Source organism: Spea bombifrons, chromosome 3 (assembly GCF_027358695.1).
Source record: "Spea bombifrons isolate aSpeBom1 chromosome 3, aSpeBom1.2.pri, whole genome shotgun sequence".
NCBI classification, from domain to species: domain Eukaryota; kingdom Metazoa; phylum Chordata; class Amphibia; order Anura; family Pelobatidae; genus Spea; species Spea bombifrons.
The window spans coordinates 74796298-74813361 of NC_071089.1; the positions used below are offsets into that span (position 1 = coordinate 74796298).

Genomic DNA, 17064 nt, shown 5'->3' on the forward strand with positions numbered 1-17064 from the left:
AAATAATCAGACATTTACACTCCCTGTGGTGAGAATTCCTTGCTGCAGGTAGACTGGTATCATATAGAGCAAGGTTTTTTTTGTGTATACTTTGCCTTAAAAGATGTCCAGTAGAAATCTGAAGGGTTCGAACAGGAATTGTATTTTGTCTGAGGATTCTGTCAGCCCACCATTGATGATGAGTAACAGAAGCCCTGCACTAACGTGATAAAAAAGAACAATGCAATCCTAGAGAGAAACTGAACTGATGATTCCGTCTGAGGAAGGAAAGGCTCAGTAGCTGGCATTTCAAGTTTTTAGTAAATACCTTCAGGATTGTGTCAAGCATCTTTTAGTAACCACAGTATTTTAGGGTAAATGATGCCCAGGACATGTCCAGCTCATATAATTTAAAATAAACATGAAAAACTATGTGCTCCTGTTTGAGCACTTGCTAGACACAGCAACAGCTATCTGCAATTGGGGTGGCTTACCCACTTCCCAAAAAGTCAGACTCCAATAGCAAAATGACTTATTTCCATTGCATCAGGCTAATCCCTTCTTTTAACAAACTGCACAGCAATATGGCGGCATTTTGGCCGAAGTTCCTGACGGGTTAAGTCCACACAGATGCGGATGAAGATAGAAGATGTAAGATTGCAGCAGTAGCACACCTAAAGAGGGACGAGGAGGTTTGCCCACAGTGACACTCATTGGTGAATGCCAGAGGAGGCCCCTGCTGGCAACCAATAGAGTCGCTCTTAGGGATCTTTAACTCATGACGCTATCCTACAGATCCCCATTCCCATTAACCCCTGCAATGTTACGTAGACAAAGTAGGTTAGAGGCAGTGACTTGTATGGGGAAAAGGGACCAGGGAGATTAGGTAGGAGATATTAACGAAGACCAAGACAAAGATTCTTATTAGTTTATTTGAACTCAATTTGACCAATTAAAAAAACAGCATTCGTGTTCCTTTTCATGTTCTTCTGAATACAAATAGTAATGACTATGTGTTAACTGAATAATTTTTAATAAAATATTAGATCTATATATATATATTAGGTCTTTCTCTCTATCACCTTTTGAAAAAGAGAAACAACTTCTAATTTGAGAAATTCCACTTACTATGATAGTTGACTGGCTGCTGGTATAGGCAATAATACATCTGTTTTGCTTACATCATATTTAGTATTAAAATTCTTCATTCACATAATTGTTTTGTTAGAGATATTGTGTGTTGAGTGAGTTCTATAAAATGCACTCATTAATCACTATATAGCTGCAAATAATAGCCTTGCTCCCAAAATAAAGCTATTTATTTTATTGTGTTCACCTTTCACATTGTATAAACCACGTTTCCATTAAAATATAATGAAAGTGTTTAATGAGACATGTATGGATGGATTGTTTTAGCATTGTACTGGAGATTAAAAGAGTGATTACTTTCAGAAGATGGCTTAGAAAGGCTCAGAGTCACATTGTGATTTTATAGTATCTTATAAAAGGAAATGCAGTTTGTTGATGTAATAACCCTATTTTCTATTGTAATCCAAATACCGAGCCAGGGTTGGAAATGTTCCAGATGTTTTACAGAACTAAGAGTACATTTGTTTATAATAGGAGAAATGACCTGTCTAAAATCTAGATGTTAGCAAAAAAGTAAGATCACACATTAAGATCACACTCAGAAGTAATCCAATGTAACATCCAGAATGCAAATACAAAATGCTAAATTCGCAAAAGTATGTGCTGCTCCCACATCCTAACTACCAGGGCCGGCCCTATAATGGGGCAGACTGGGGCAATTGCCCCAGGCGGCACTTTAGAAGGGGCGGCACTTTGCCGCCCCAAGCGCTTTTTTTTTTGTTTTTTTGAAGCGGAGGAGAGAGAGAGAGAGAGGGGCACCGAGTGGTTTTCGCTTACCCGCTCGGCGCCCCTCTCTCTCTCTCCTCTGCGGCGAGTCTCCCTGTTCGGTCCCGGTGCCGGCTTGTAATGCAGAGCGTCGGAAGTGACGTCAATTTCCGGCGCTCAGCATTACAAGCCGGCACCGTGGCAGAGCAGAGAGACTCGCCGCAGGACTGTTTAAAGGTAAGTACCGGGGGGGGGGATCGTAGATTATGGCGCCGGCGGGGGGGGCGGCGTTTTTTAAACTTCGCCCCCCCCTGGCGTCGGCGGGGGGGGGGCGGCGTTTTAAACTTCGCCCCAGGCGGCGTTAAGTCTTCGGCCGGTCCTGCTAACTACTGCATACAATGGCATAACCAGGGTTATGGTTGCCCGGGGCTGAATAAAATTTCTCCCCTCCCTATCTATCTGCTTCAGGCTTCAGCCTCATGACCATACATATGCATATACAATACCCTTACACATGCCTGCCCATACACAGACACATATACTGCCCTTACAGATGCCTGCTCATACATACACACATATATTGCCCTTATTCATGCCTGCTCACACATACACATTAATTACCCTCACACACGCCAGCCTATGCATACACATATATACTGACCTCACACATGCCTGTACACACACATATACAAACAGGCCTGCCCATATATACACATATACTGCCCTTATGCATGCCTGTCCACACACACATTCACACATACACTACCCTTACACACGTCTGCCCAAACACACATACATACACATGAACGTTTGCCCACACACAAAAAAATATTGGCTCACACTTGCCCTTGCAGCACCCATTTCTCCTCTTCCTCTCCTGTCTTTCCTCCTGTCATGGGAGTACAAGGTCTGTCACTCCAGCCCTATGCCTTGGTGCTCCCTAAGCACTTTGCGCTGGCAATAGATGCACAGAACCGGGATATGATGTCATATAGATATATGAAGTAGCTCCCCACCAGCAATATAGTTATCTTTTGAGCCGCCCTAGGCCTGACCTAGGGCAGCACCTCAAGTCACTGCCTCTGTAATCGGCATTGAAAGCACCATCATATACCGGTGTTCTGTGTCTTAAAGGCTTGCAACGTCTTCTACTGCAATCTAAGGAGACTGTGCTGAGCCAGTGTTACTCTATACTGTAAAAGGCCTGGTTTGGGAGATCACAGCTTTCTCCTGTAACCGGCCCATTGAGCAGAGGACACTGGGAGGCTAAACTTTGTACGTGTTCAACCTGAGTTAAACTATATAGACAAAAATGACAGTCTTACATTAAAAAGGAGCTGGCAGCGTTGTAGTGGTACAAGGTAAAATGACCCTATGCTTAGTTTAATAAAAGATGTCCAAATTACCGTATTTGCTCGATTATAAGACGACCCTGATTATAAGACGACCCCCCAAAATCTGAATATTAACTTAGGAAAAAAAGAAAAAGGCTGAATATAAGACGACCCCAAAGGAAAAAAGTTTTACCAGTAAATGTTAATTCATGTAAACTTTTTTTTTTAATAAAAGCTATGATTGAGAAAAATATATTTTTTTTGTTTTTATTTCTTGTATTTTCCAACCTGTCCCCCAGTTACGCACATCTGCCCCCAGGCTTGCCACACCAATATGGCACTGTGGCCCATGATATGCCTTTTAACCCTCTATATGCCACTGTGCCCCATGGTATGCCTTTTGACCCCCTATGTGCCACTCTGCCTCCAGAAATGCCTTATACCCCTATATCCCATTCTGGCATTTAGGGGGTTAAAATGCATATTATGGGGCAGAGTGGCATATAGGGAGGTATAAGGCATTCCAGGAGGCAGAGTGGCATTAAGGGAGTTAAAAGGCATTATATAGAGCACTCTGCCTCCAGAAATGCCTTATACCCCTATATGCCACTCTGGCATTTAGGGGGTTAAAAGGCATATTATGGGGCAGAGTGGCATATAGGGAGGTATAAGGCATTTCAGGAGGCAGAGTGCACTATTAAATGCCCCCTTAACGCCACTCTGCCTCCTGAAATGCCTTATACCTCCCTATATGCCACTCTGCCCCATAATATGCCTTTTAACCCCCTAAATGCCAGAGTGGCATATAGGGGTGTAAGGCATTCCAGAAATGCCCTACACACACACACACACACACACACACACTTACTTACTTACCGGTGCTTCCAATTTCCTGCTGTATTGTCGGGGCAGCGGGTTGACGTCTCATTCCGCGGCAGCCGGAAGGAGGTGGAGTTGGCAGCGGGGGTTTGTATGCGTCCGTCGCAAATACCTTCCCCGGCTCTCAGAGATCAGGAACTCTGGAACTCTGATCTCTGACAGCCGGGGAAGGTATTTGCGACGGACGCATACAAACCCCCGCTGCCAACTTCACCTCCGGAAGCACCGGTAAGTGTGTGTGTGTGTGTGGGGGGGGGCGACGACAGGAGGATCCAGGTCCCCTGCAGCGGTGCGGGGGATCTGGATCTTAGTCTCCTAATCAGACCTCTATTTGAGGTCTGATTAGAAGACGACCCCGATTATAAGACGAGGGGTATTTTTCAGAGCATTTGCTCTGAAAAAAACCTCGTCTTATAATCGAGCAAATACGGTATGTTCTACCTGTAGATAAAATATATATTTTCCATCAGTACATAATTAACCTTGTTACCTCCATGCTTGGAAAAAAAGTACTTATCTTGACTAGTGATCTATTTAGTCCCTTTTTTACTTGACTATCCAGCCATCATTTGCTTTCATACAATGCACAATATAGCATGTTTCTATAATTCAAGAAAACCCGTTAATAAGGTTAAACACACACATTCATTTTTGAGGTTTATAGGCTCTCGGTTTATTGTCACATTTTTCAAAACAAGTTTAAATGTGCAAAGACCTGTCAGCAGTTTTGTAATTGTTTTTATCAGGTTAAAGCAAACACATTCATCACTAAGTACAAGAAGCGCTTTTTAATCCTAGCATATGTTATGCTTTGCTGGAGGTGCTTTATGAATTAAGTGGCCTTACCAGGACTAGATTTGCCAAGTAAGCATTTAAGAGTCCTGCATATACCGTATAGGCTAATTGATATTAGCTGCTACATTTACAAAGTAGAAAAAAAGATCCATATTTGCAACTGACTACAATGGCTCCTGCCAACCATATGTTTAAAGTACCGGAGAAGAAGATGCCATACAGCCCGTTGTTGCATAGTTGTGTAGTTGGAATCATAACAGCTAGCTACTATCTCAATGAACTAGTGGCAGTATACTGCATTTCCACGTGGTCCTCATCACTAATAACTGTGTTTAGTTATTGCTCAGAGGAGCAGGGCTTTATTTTGTTTATATTGTATATTAGTTTTGCTGCTGTTTTGAAGAAAATAAATACTTCAATTTTAGCTGGATCTGGAATTGGCTTTTATCCTACCCTAGAAGACAAGTGGTTTTTAAAGATCTCTGACAATCTCATTGTGCTTTAAAGGAAGTTCCGTCACAATAAATATATATATATATATATTGTGTCGGTGTAGATACACCGTATTTGCTCGATTATAGGACAAGGTTTTTTCAGAGCAAATACGGGTCTTCTATCACCGAGCGCCGGCGTAAGCGCAGGCAGCAGCGGAGGTTGTCTACGCGCATCCCGCATACCTTCCCTGGCTGCCAGAGAGGAGAATTCCCCTCAGCGCTGCAGGGAATTCTCTTCTCTGGCAGCCGACGAAAGTCCACTCGATGGACGCAGACAACCCCCGCTGCTGCTGGCACTTCCGCCGGAGCTTCTATGACGGAGCACTGGCGTCACATGACCTTCCAGTGCTCAGTCATAGAAGCCCCAGCGTAACTAACGCCAGCAGACCATTTTTTGCACCCCAGCTCCTGTGTTTGGTCGCTTGGCATTTTTTTCATGTCAAAGGCATGGCATTTTTGGCTGCAAATGTTCTATACCACTTCCTACCAACCTTCTCTGGACAGTATGTGGGTGTACCAGGGTCAATACTAATCTGATGGCACTGGGGACATATTCTAATTGTGAAGGAAAGTAAGCTTCTTTTATTAAATGATAGGAATAAAATATTAACGTGTATTTTTAAAAGCATTCTTACTTTTATTTTTTGTACCTACCTCAAATATTTCCACAGTACTGTATGTATGTATGTATATATATATATATATATATATATATATATATATATATATATATATATACACACAGTATATATAGATATATATATCTTCCATCTAATAAATATAAAAGTTTAAAACGAAGTACATTTTACAAACAATACATTTTTAAGGAACTTGTTAAATCTTTTTATTGGTTGCCTGTTCAGGAAGCACATAAAAATAACAGAACTTTAAATGGCCACCAGCTGAAGACATTAGTAGCAGCACAGTCAAAGCTTAGTAAATAGCAAATGGCAAATTGACAGCTAAATCAGATGAACCTTTCTCTGTCATAACATGTAAGGTGAAAGATCACAGACCACCCTGAAGTTTTAAGGATGTTGCCCTATTTGTGTAGCTATCATCCTACCACCGCAAGCCCTAGCTTTGTTAACTCAGTCTAACAGTTTCTTCTTTTAGCTGTATTTCTAAAAGTAAAGAAAAAGTTACAATAAAGTAAAAATGAAAATAGTAAAAGTAAAAGAGGAATGTGTGCCTTTCTAAACTGCTGAAACTGAACATGTAGTAATTATAGTAAAAAAGTTTGATATAAAATGTCTACCAATTTGTTATTAGGGATTATAAAATAAAAAAATGTTTTCATTTAATGACTTAAGCCCATGTTGTTGGCATACAATAATTACTTAAATACTGCCTCAATTGGGGCTGAGCAGAAATCAGCAATGCAGTTAAAGAAGGACCAAAACACATTTTAGTGAACTTGGTCTTACCTCTTTTCTGTGCCTAATGAGGACCCAAGGGTTTCAATAATATTGAAATCTGAGAAGCACTTTTTGAATAATATATGTGACATTGAGTTTGAGACAGTTTAGCATTTTTTTTACTTTCATTTGACACAAGTAAACATATGCAAGGAGCTTCTGTGTGCCATAGCGAGATTTACAATGTCACATTTATATTTGAATTAATTTGGCTAACCTTACTACTGTGTTCATGCATGCGTGCATGCTAAATTAGAATAAGGAGAGATATGAAGAACTAGAATCACATTATTTAAATGACAGAAAAAATAATGTTATGGTTGATATTTGCTGGTTGGGTCCTAAACCAAATGGTCAACCCTAGTATATGTCTTTCTTTGATATCACCTAAAGTGCTTCATGTATGGTCACTTCACCTCAACAATAAATAACAATCCAATGTCATCATCATGCTGCATAATCTGAAAGCTATACTTATTGAAATAAAGTTAAGGGTATGATGGCCACACATCAATATTTCAAATGATAATATTTGACATTATAAAATTGTGACGTTAAAGAGTATATGGTTACTAGAAGATGATCAGATTTGAAATTACATTTCAGTATTTCCGTAAATACAATTTGTACTCACATTATCAATATTATTTTGGAGTGTCTGGTGCAGAATTGTATACAAATATTCAACATCTAATACTTTTTAAGGCATTTTTTTTGCTTAGATATCAAGGCCATGGTTACATTGAATAAACAAATTTCAAGGACAAACATAATTCCAAGAAGTATAAATGAAGTCACTCTTCTCTGAAAACTGGGACATATGGTCATTCTACACCATCCTACGCCATCATCAAAATAGTTCTATGATGAACGTGGGTTCAATGGTAGTATTTTCCTTCAGGTTAAAAATACACTATTTCAGTTCTCAGTAAAATAATCTACACTTATTTCACACATCATGAGAGAGCTAACCAAGTAAAGGATGACCAGGTTATAGTGTCAGAAAGGTGATAGACTAAGGAAGCAGAAAAGGGGAGCATTTTCAAAATGGCAAGTAGATGGGAACACATGTAATGAAAACCCAAATGTGTTTTTCTAATATTTTATCTCATACAGAACTGACTACTCTGTAACTGTATATAAAGTATACATATGGTGAGCACATTAGTGCCAATGACAATGTTTTGGATGTCAGTTCAGTTGTTAAGTATAGATATTGTTAGCTGCACATCTTAACTATAGAACAAAAGGCAAGAATGCATTTTAACTTTCTTTTCTTTCTCTTATTTTAAAAATAGCAAAATAAAAAATAACTTAAAATCCAACGTAACATAGAGAACAATTAATAATGCAGGTTTCTTTGGTTGCTATGTTAGCAAATGGCCTCTGTGGACCTTTGAGAAAAAATAGGCCACTAGATGAAAGAAATAAAAAAAGAAATGAATTTGACACAGCATGGAGAGAAAAGAGGAGTTCATCTTTCCACATATGATTTAGAGCACTCTTCCATTTATATCCAATTCTGTAAAAAGATTCCACTTGCAGACATTCATTTAATTAGAAGTTAGAACTTGTTAAACCAGTAAAGAGGTGTGCTCGTATTCAATAAAGCAAGATAAAAGTAACACAATCAATTTCCTTCCTCAGGCTCACCGAAAGCACCAAAGTTGACATTTAAGGCCAGTCACCTATAACTAATGTTATAAGCTCCGCTTCTAATTAATGATTGATTCTAGTTCCAATTCGATGAGGAAACAATGTGAAAAGCATTCAATTAAATAAAAGCGAGTATATATTATTATTTGCTTGTATGAATCTATCCCTGTTTGTGGTAACTACACAACGCAATATTTAAACATGAAAAGTATATATATATATATATATATATATATATATATATATATGTTAAATTCTACCTATTTAAACACTATAACTGTACAAAATGTATTATCCCTTGGCTGTAGGTGAGTTAACAAAATCTTAAACTCGTAACTTAATCACTGCTTGGTTTTTTTAGATGTAATTGCTTCCCTTCTGAAAAATATTTCATAACTTAATATACATTCTTTTAACTTAATATACAAACAGATCTTCAAGGTTGAGAAACACTTGTGGTAGGTGTATAAAGGTAGTCATCAAGACTGGAATAGCTATGCACCAAAATGTGTTTCCAAATGTTCAGCTAACACACTACGATCTCTTAGTCATCACGTAAAATAGTAAACATATGGTAGACAGCCTAGCGAGTCTACTTCTACAGTATTAGTTTCACTTGCAGTACAGAAGTGATGCTCTGTAACGACTAAGGCATATGTAAGGTAACATAATTTGAAAATAAACAAAATTAATAATTCTAGTGCTATAATAGATTAACATAAATCATACCTGTAACTGAAATAGTAAACTACGCCTCATATATTTTTTACAATCAAAATGCTTTGTCATAGTTTGCCTAGGGCACATTGATTTGTTAATCCCCATTAGCCACTCCTAACAATGCCTTTGGGGCATTGGCCGTCCTGGATGAACTGTAAATGGAAAAGTGAGTATAGAACTAGGCAGAGTATTGGCAAAACTGGCAATTGACAACATTTAGCCACGCTCATATGCTACTAGTTATGGCTTTAAAATAGTGGTTCTCTTGGCAGCTGCACAAAGATTTAATTAATCTCAATCCCACTAAATTGTCACATTCCCAAACCTAGTAAAGCCATTAAATAGTTAACATCAAATCAACAGATTAAAATAAGCAATCTGTATGTATTCAATACCAACTGTCTCTCTATACCATTGACTGGAATCATCTTAAATACTTGTGTTATGATTTTGATGGTTATATTCCTGCATAAAATTCTCAATGCTAGGAGAGGGTAAGTGGAGGTTTTACTCCATTAAAGGCAAAATCACTGCTGTAAACTAGTTCTATAAATATATTCAAACGTTTGTTATTTCTGGGATAATTTTATTTAAAATACTTCCCATTAAAACAAAACTCTGGTTTATCCTATATGGTTATAGGATCTATCTCTAATGAGATCTCCTAGAAATGTAAGATGATTGTTCTATTTGTAGCTATACTAATCAAAAGAAGAAGTAACAAAGCATATAGTTAATCAAACACCAATTTTTATGGTGTCTTAAATTTCCATGTAAATCCTATCAGAAGCTTGAAATATTTTAGCTAGTTTGCCACTACCAGTCACACATACTAGAAGAGTGATTATTAAACATGTTATCACGCATCAAGAGATTGGTCGTAGATATGTAGGAAGAAACACTACAATAGGGGTCAAACCAAACTATAGTATGAGGGTAGAAAGAGCAAAAGAACACTTCCAGCAACTTTACTTTGCCTTGTAGGGCTAATACGATATAAACTTGTGATAAGAGTAACAATCTTCACACAAGTGGGAAAGAAGGTTAATAAAGAAGGTATGATTTTAGGGTCTCACTGGACACATATCGTAAGATGAGTAATAAAAATGTAGTAAAAAAAAGTAAAAACATCAAAACTGCAATAATTATTTGCAGGGACAACGTGTATTACAAAGGTGACCCTATTCAAGTTTTCACTCTGAGGACTTGAAGATCTATAAAAAGTGAAAAGAAAAATAGACGATGGTTAGATATGCTATTAGTTTGTCCTTTGTGTAAAACACATTACTCCTTTGGAGGCCAATTGCAATAACGATCACGCATTATGTACTGATAAGCAATCTACGAGGCAGACATTGTTTTGTGCATTGAGCTGAGAGGGGTTATATATAAAATGTTGTCGTATAAGGGGTTCTACTGGAGGAACTCATAACCATTTTATCCATAGCTAATGACCCTCAGCTAACAACTATCAACTAACAAAGCGGCATTACTTTAGCAATGGTACAAAATTATTTAAAGGGACACTCCAGTCATATGTACTTTAGTGCATATGATAGCTGGGTGGTCCCTATAAGTTTTCATGGTGTTCCTTTTGCATATGCATAGGGGGATTCTGCATCCTCCTCATATCCTCATATACATTTGCCCTTTCCCTCAACCCAAACTATTTTCCACACAAATTTGATCGGCTGAACGCATCTCCCTGCACATGATATAAGCATCAGATTGGTAAAAGCTGTGGTTGGGGCCATGTGCGCATACGCCATGAAGAACGCTTTCCTACCAGAAATTGGCTGCTATATTAAGTACTTTAATATGCCTTCTCCTTTATTAGAGGTGGCAGGAACTGTCTCTTAAATTCTATTAAAGTAAAGTAATTATATAGCAGTCCTTATTTTCTTTACATAGATTGCAATACAAAAAATGAATAAAATCAGATATCTAAGTTTTATAACTAAGTTTTAGCTTATAGTTAATCTGGGTCAATATATGCATAACTGAGAATTAAATCTGCAGGTTTTGGCAGCAGGATTTCTGCATGCCCATTCCCTGTCCTATTTATCTTCTATCCCCACACAAATGTAACATGTTTGGGGCTTTGAACAGGGCTAGCTCTGCTTATATATGCAGCTAATCCCCCGCCTTGGAAAGCCACTTCCCCCAAACAGGGAGGTTTCCAGGTAGCCAGAACAGGCAGCTTCCCAGGTATGAACATATGTTCTATTTTTTTATCCCCCCCCCCATTCTGATCAATGTGAGGTTTGCTATTTAATTAATTGTGGCAGATTTATATGCTGCATTGAATCAAGGCCCTTGTATTTTCTTTTGACAGTGATAGATTTTTATAAAAACTAGTAGTTTAAAGGAAGAATGGCTCTGCTTTCATTCTGGTCTACATGCATTGTTCCATCTTGAGTCATTGGGACTTGGCAACACGGATTGTCATCATCAGTGCCTTCGTAGGTTTGGGAAATGAGATTTTGTGGTTGAGCATTTGAGTTCATGGATCATGTGATTTGCAATGTTTTTATGAGTCACATTCAAAGCGTCTCAAGTATATGGCAACATGTAACTCCAAAACAGTAAACTACTTGGAAAGGGTCACAGGAAGATGATAGCTTCTGTAGTTGAGAAGGAACTTTATTCCCTCTAAGGAAAACATGTAGACCTTATTTGTGTCAGTTATTTGGGGAATTGGAAGGTTGGCCCAACAGACATTCATGTTCATTCATTAACAAAGATTCTGGTTATGGCAAAGACAAAATGAAAATTATAAATCCAAGACACAAATACTGTACATGACAGGGGTCTCAGAATTACCCATAACCCGCTAATATGGCAAGTTGGGAACCAGACCACCTCTAATTGCAAAAAACACTTTAAAGTGAAGCAAGGCCTTTTTTGTATAGAGCAATATAACATATTCAAGTTATATGCAGTATTACTGATAAAAGCTAGAAGCGCTGCTGCTGAAAAAACACCTTAAGAGAGAAGCAAACAAAATAATAAAATAAATTTGATTACAAAGCGCAGTAAAGCAGATAGTGCTGTATGTAGCTTAAATTCAATGTAATCTAGATGTGGTAAGCAATAGAGGAGCAGGCCGGTGAGATTCAGCCTGGGGCAAGCCCCACAAAACAACCCAGTAATCCGATGTCCCAAATACACAATTATCAACAGAGGCTGCAGAGAAAACCATTGGAACTAGTATGGAAAGTTCAAACAGATAGTATATGCTTCCAAAAGTTTTCATTTGAAAATTAGACCTCTGGGGTCCTGGGAGCTTATGTAATTTGATTTTTTGATTGGCACCATGTTAACTAAAGACTCATATGGGTTACTATGGCTGTATATATGTTTCTTATAAAGTTTTCTAGACATCATTTTCTAAATCATAGAGAAAAATAAACTTGGGACAGTAGCCAAAAACCTTCATACCCCCACCTCTCCCGCAAACCCTCTACTGGTTGTGAAGACCAGGCTTCTCATGCTTTGGCTCGAAACCAAACATGGATCTACATGAGACATGCACAGCCCTGCTAAGATATACTTCAGTTTTGAAGTGGTTGTTCATTAGATCAGCATTACAGTGTTTGAGAGATTCGTCTCAAGAGTACTTTCAAAGCTGCCAAAGAAGTTTCACCATTCATAATAACTCCCACACACTAATTTTAACTGGCCCTGATAGTATTTTCTTTTTCATGTTTCATTAGGGCTAAATCATTTTTACCAGAAGAGAAAAAAGTTCTGTTCTACCTACTCTGCTGAATAATACTTAACATTTAAGATGGCATTAAGTACACCACTATTACCTGAACTCTGCCCAGAAATATAATAAATACATTCTAACTGAAAGCCAAAAGAATGTTGACAAAAAAAGCTACAAATGTGTGTATGTGCAACATGCTTTGTCTACCACAAACGCTAAGTTATTATTACATGTATTTAGCATTGTGGGGTATTTTCTCAAAATTACGCTGCAAGTAGAAAATGGTGTGCTTCTGTGGGGTGCTGCCCTAGATCTGATCCAGAAGTCCTATGATCTACTTGTTGGGCAGACGGGATGGGACGAATAGTTCTTATCTGCAGTCACTTTCTATGTTTCTATGTTACTTAAAGCAGAGTCTCCACTTCCAAGCACGCAAGGCGCAGGGTAGGAGACACTACGCAGGCTGTGATCTCTCAAACCTACTCATTGAGCAGTGGTACAGCAAGGCAATGCAGTAAAGCGGCACAGAGACCAGGCCTAGTTGGTCTACACTGCTGCACATGATGTATTTTTGCTTAACGAAAACATGCCTAGGTGTTATTATGAGATCATCATTATGATATACTAATACATTTGTGGCGACACTAATGCCCCACTGCCGAAATATTCGAGAGTGTATCAGCTCCTTTTTATTTCTTAAATGCAAGCCTACAAGGATTTGGCATTAAAAAAAGGTTCCATTTGCTATATATATCATACTATATACTGTAGTATATTCTACGTATGATTCTTTATATATATATATATATATATATATATATATATATGTTGTTTTATGTCCCAGATGTTTGCACTCATACTAAACGCAGAACCTCTAGAGCAGTATAAGATTATATTATATTTTGTTCCCTGTAGTCTCCTCCTTGTTTATGGCATCGTAGCTCTAAAGCAACCTTGATAGCAGCTGCCTGGCATAGTTCATTCATATTCAGCGTGTTATCCACAGAAACCCTCAATGTTAATCCATCATGGCACACCGGCTTATTAGTCACATAAAAAGTGAATTATGGTTAATGTGAGCATGACTCTCCGATAGGTTTCACCTGTAGTATAGATAGCCATTTTTACATTTTATAACGCATTCTAATATAATATCCTTATGTGATTCATTTTAAAACATTCATACTGCTTGAGATTTGTCCACAATGACATACTTTCAAATATGTTTACTTAAGAAAGATAAGAATTGTGCTCTTAGAATAGGGATAAAAGGAGATGGAATATAGTACTGAAAATGCATTGAAGTCTAGTTTATAGGTGTTTGAAAAGATCTACTGTATTAAAAATACTTATGCTGAAAAAAAGATGTGTTTTTCCATTGCTAAGGCAAAACTAATACTAAAAATTAGTTCTAGAATGAAAAATAGAATTATAAACATTTGCACTTGGTTATGTTCTGACACAAGGATAAGTGATATACCACAAGATATTAATTTTAGCATATTATAATTTCAATAAATGTTCAGTTCTGCAAATCAGAATGTTTGTACTATTTGTGCTCACCCTAAAGTTTACCTCATGGGACCTAGGCATAGGGTGGCAGCCCCTTTGCTACATAACCTGGGGCAGTCAGCCCTATTGGGCCTTTATTAATACTAATAGTAATAATACTAATAATAAAAAGTTATAGTTGCCCTTCTGTGAACATAAATAAATGGAACATTCAAAATATATTTATTTGCCAATATTAAATAAGGAATAAGCCATCATTCTAGAATGACTGGGATGACAAATTTAATAGGAGGAAATTGTTATAAATAATATATTTTCTTTACCTGTTTTGTTGGTAACTGCCATTGAAATTGAAACAGGGAACATTCCAAGGTAAATGATCCAAACTACATGAAGGTTCATTTTTGTAAGCATTCATGTGATCCAGCATCAAAAATATTCTGTGGACAAAAATATGTCTCATGTCATTTTCAAAAATAATGATGTTCAATGATATTCTAATTGACAGAAATTAAACTGAGCATTAAATTATATGAAGGAATACCATTACATGCACATAGAATTTTTTTTCTCTCCTTCAGGATAAAATAGTTGAATGTATACAATAATGTTGGTCAGCATTGTCAAAAGCCTGGTTTTATCTCATGTTCTTCCAATAAACTTAATCTCCAGACCTGGAGGGTGCCATTGTTGTCAGTCATGATAATTTGATTGACTTGTCCTACTCAATCACCACATTGAGATGATTATTTATGGCAATGATAATGAAATCTGTTTTTCTATAGACTATCATTAGTCAGAGTACCTTACTGGGCAATTAAGACTGAGGCATTTTATTGTTTACCACAGACATGATAAAGGAGTCATGGCGTTTGTCTAATAGACTGGCAATGATAGCAGGGCTAGAAAAGAAACAAATGGCATTGCAAACAACATTATATTGCTCTTAGCACCTTCTTGAGACAGCCTTTCATTTAGTATGAATTAAATGTAAAAGAAACAGCAAAAAATATACATACATTCCATAAATAATTTTTTTCTATTTTACAAGTTAGGTCCCACTGATTATTATTTGGTATATTAATATATATAACACTGTTTTGCCCTGCATTGCTGATCACAGTAGACAGACCCTCTTGGAATCTGTTTATATTTAATATGCCCCAATGTCTGTTCCATTTCTGGTCCCTTATTCTGGTTAACTGACGCTCATGCTAAGCACTGTTAGAACAGATTGATGAGCAGGAAGCTAGCGATGCTGGCTCCTGGTGACAGAGGAGACCCCAGGCTGTTGAAAGACAGATCTCCCATGTACCAGTCAAGAAATGTCCCAACCAGTACAAAAACCATAAGACCTACTATTACATCCTCTGTCACCTAGAGCATGTTTTAAAGGATGTAATATTAAGTCCTGTGTCATTAAGGGGTTAAAAACAGCACACATTTTGGAAAACATATTTTTATCTGAGATTAGTGATAAATAAAATTGTTGAATCCTGCTTTAAAGCCTCCATAAAGTGATTAGTGGCAAGTTACACACATATTTTACTTTACTATACATATCCCAGCCTAGATCTTGGATTAAAATGATGATTTAAGCTACTTTTGTTCCATTTATATAATTATATTTGCATTCGGTATTTCCCAGGTTATGTTAATTTCCATTTAACAAAACAGAATCTATGTGAAAACTGTTAATAATAATGCTGTAATTATAATATAATATATTGATGCCCACACTACACTATAATAAATGTATAACTCTATTGTGGTATAAGGAGAGTGTAATTACATAGAATTGCTATTATTAGGTATTTCTTGTTCACCATAAAATTGCATGGAAATGGAATAAAACCAGAAAGCAGTACAATTTTCCCATTGGCTGCATAGGTTTAGATCTGATTGAACTCCTCTTAGTCAAAAGTATTTAGTCATTTAAAAAAAGTAATTACCCATGTTGTCCACTTACAGTTTGGATAAGACCCGTAAAGGTGATACTGTACCTACTGCAGAATGTAACATGCTTGTTAAACTAAATTTAACTGGACACATACATTTCCAAATCTGTTTTGGATTGCCAAGTGGCCAGTGTGTGACTTGCTTGACCATCTTTTAAAAGGTAAACCCAATTTCCAGTTGACTACCATGACAAAGTAAATATTTTGGAGGGAGCAGGCTGTATTCGCACAGCCTGGTCTCCCACCGGACAGTCAAAGCCGACTCCTTGCTGTGAGATGTAATGTCTTCAACCACAGAGTGCTGCTACATTTAATTGGAATCCAGGGAGCAGTCAACAGATTGGATATAATATAACAGGTACATTGTATCTAACTCTTGCAGCACAGCTAACTAAGCACAAAACTTATGTTGTGCGTCCAAACCTTTGTGAGTCAGATGGAATAATGTAAAAAAAATGTGTCAAATTGATAAGGCGCTGCCACCAATATGCCATGTTAAGGCCAGTTTTGTTTTGCCTCTTCTAAACTTTGCAACCCCAAATGCTTCCTAGAAATTATTTTAAAATTTTACCACATTTTTGCTTTGAAAAGCGAATTGTAATCTGGTACAGGCAATTATATATTGTTAACAGAGAAACTGAAAATACTTTTTAGTATACCTTCAAAGGAAAGAATGAAATGACAGATCTTAGCATATTTGAGCGTTCAATTAATGTTTTGTCTAAGAGCATATATTAAGCATCAGAAAAATCT

General features: G+C 37.3%; 1 protein-coding gene across 1 annotated transcript in view; it reads right to left on the reverse strand.

Annotated features, from left to right (window-relative positions):
- LOC128482892 (collagen alpha-1(XIX) chain-like) overlaps positions 1 to 14789 on the reverse strand; it is a 53037-nt gene extending 38248 nt beyond the window's left edge. The window contains exon 1 of the mRNA XM_053458861.1: positions 14677 to 14789. Coding sequence (XP_053314836.1) covers positions 14677 to 14767 — 91 coding nt within the window. The 5' untranslated portion in view covers positions 14768 to 14789. The remainder of the gene's footprint in view (positions 1 to 14676) is intronic.
- Between the last annotated feature and the right edge of the window lie 2275 nt (positions 14790 to 17064).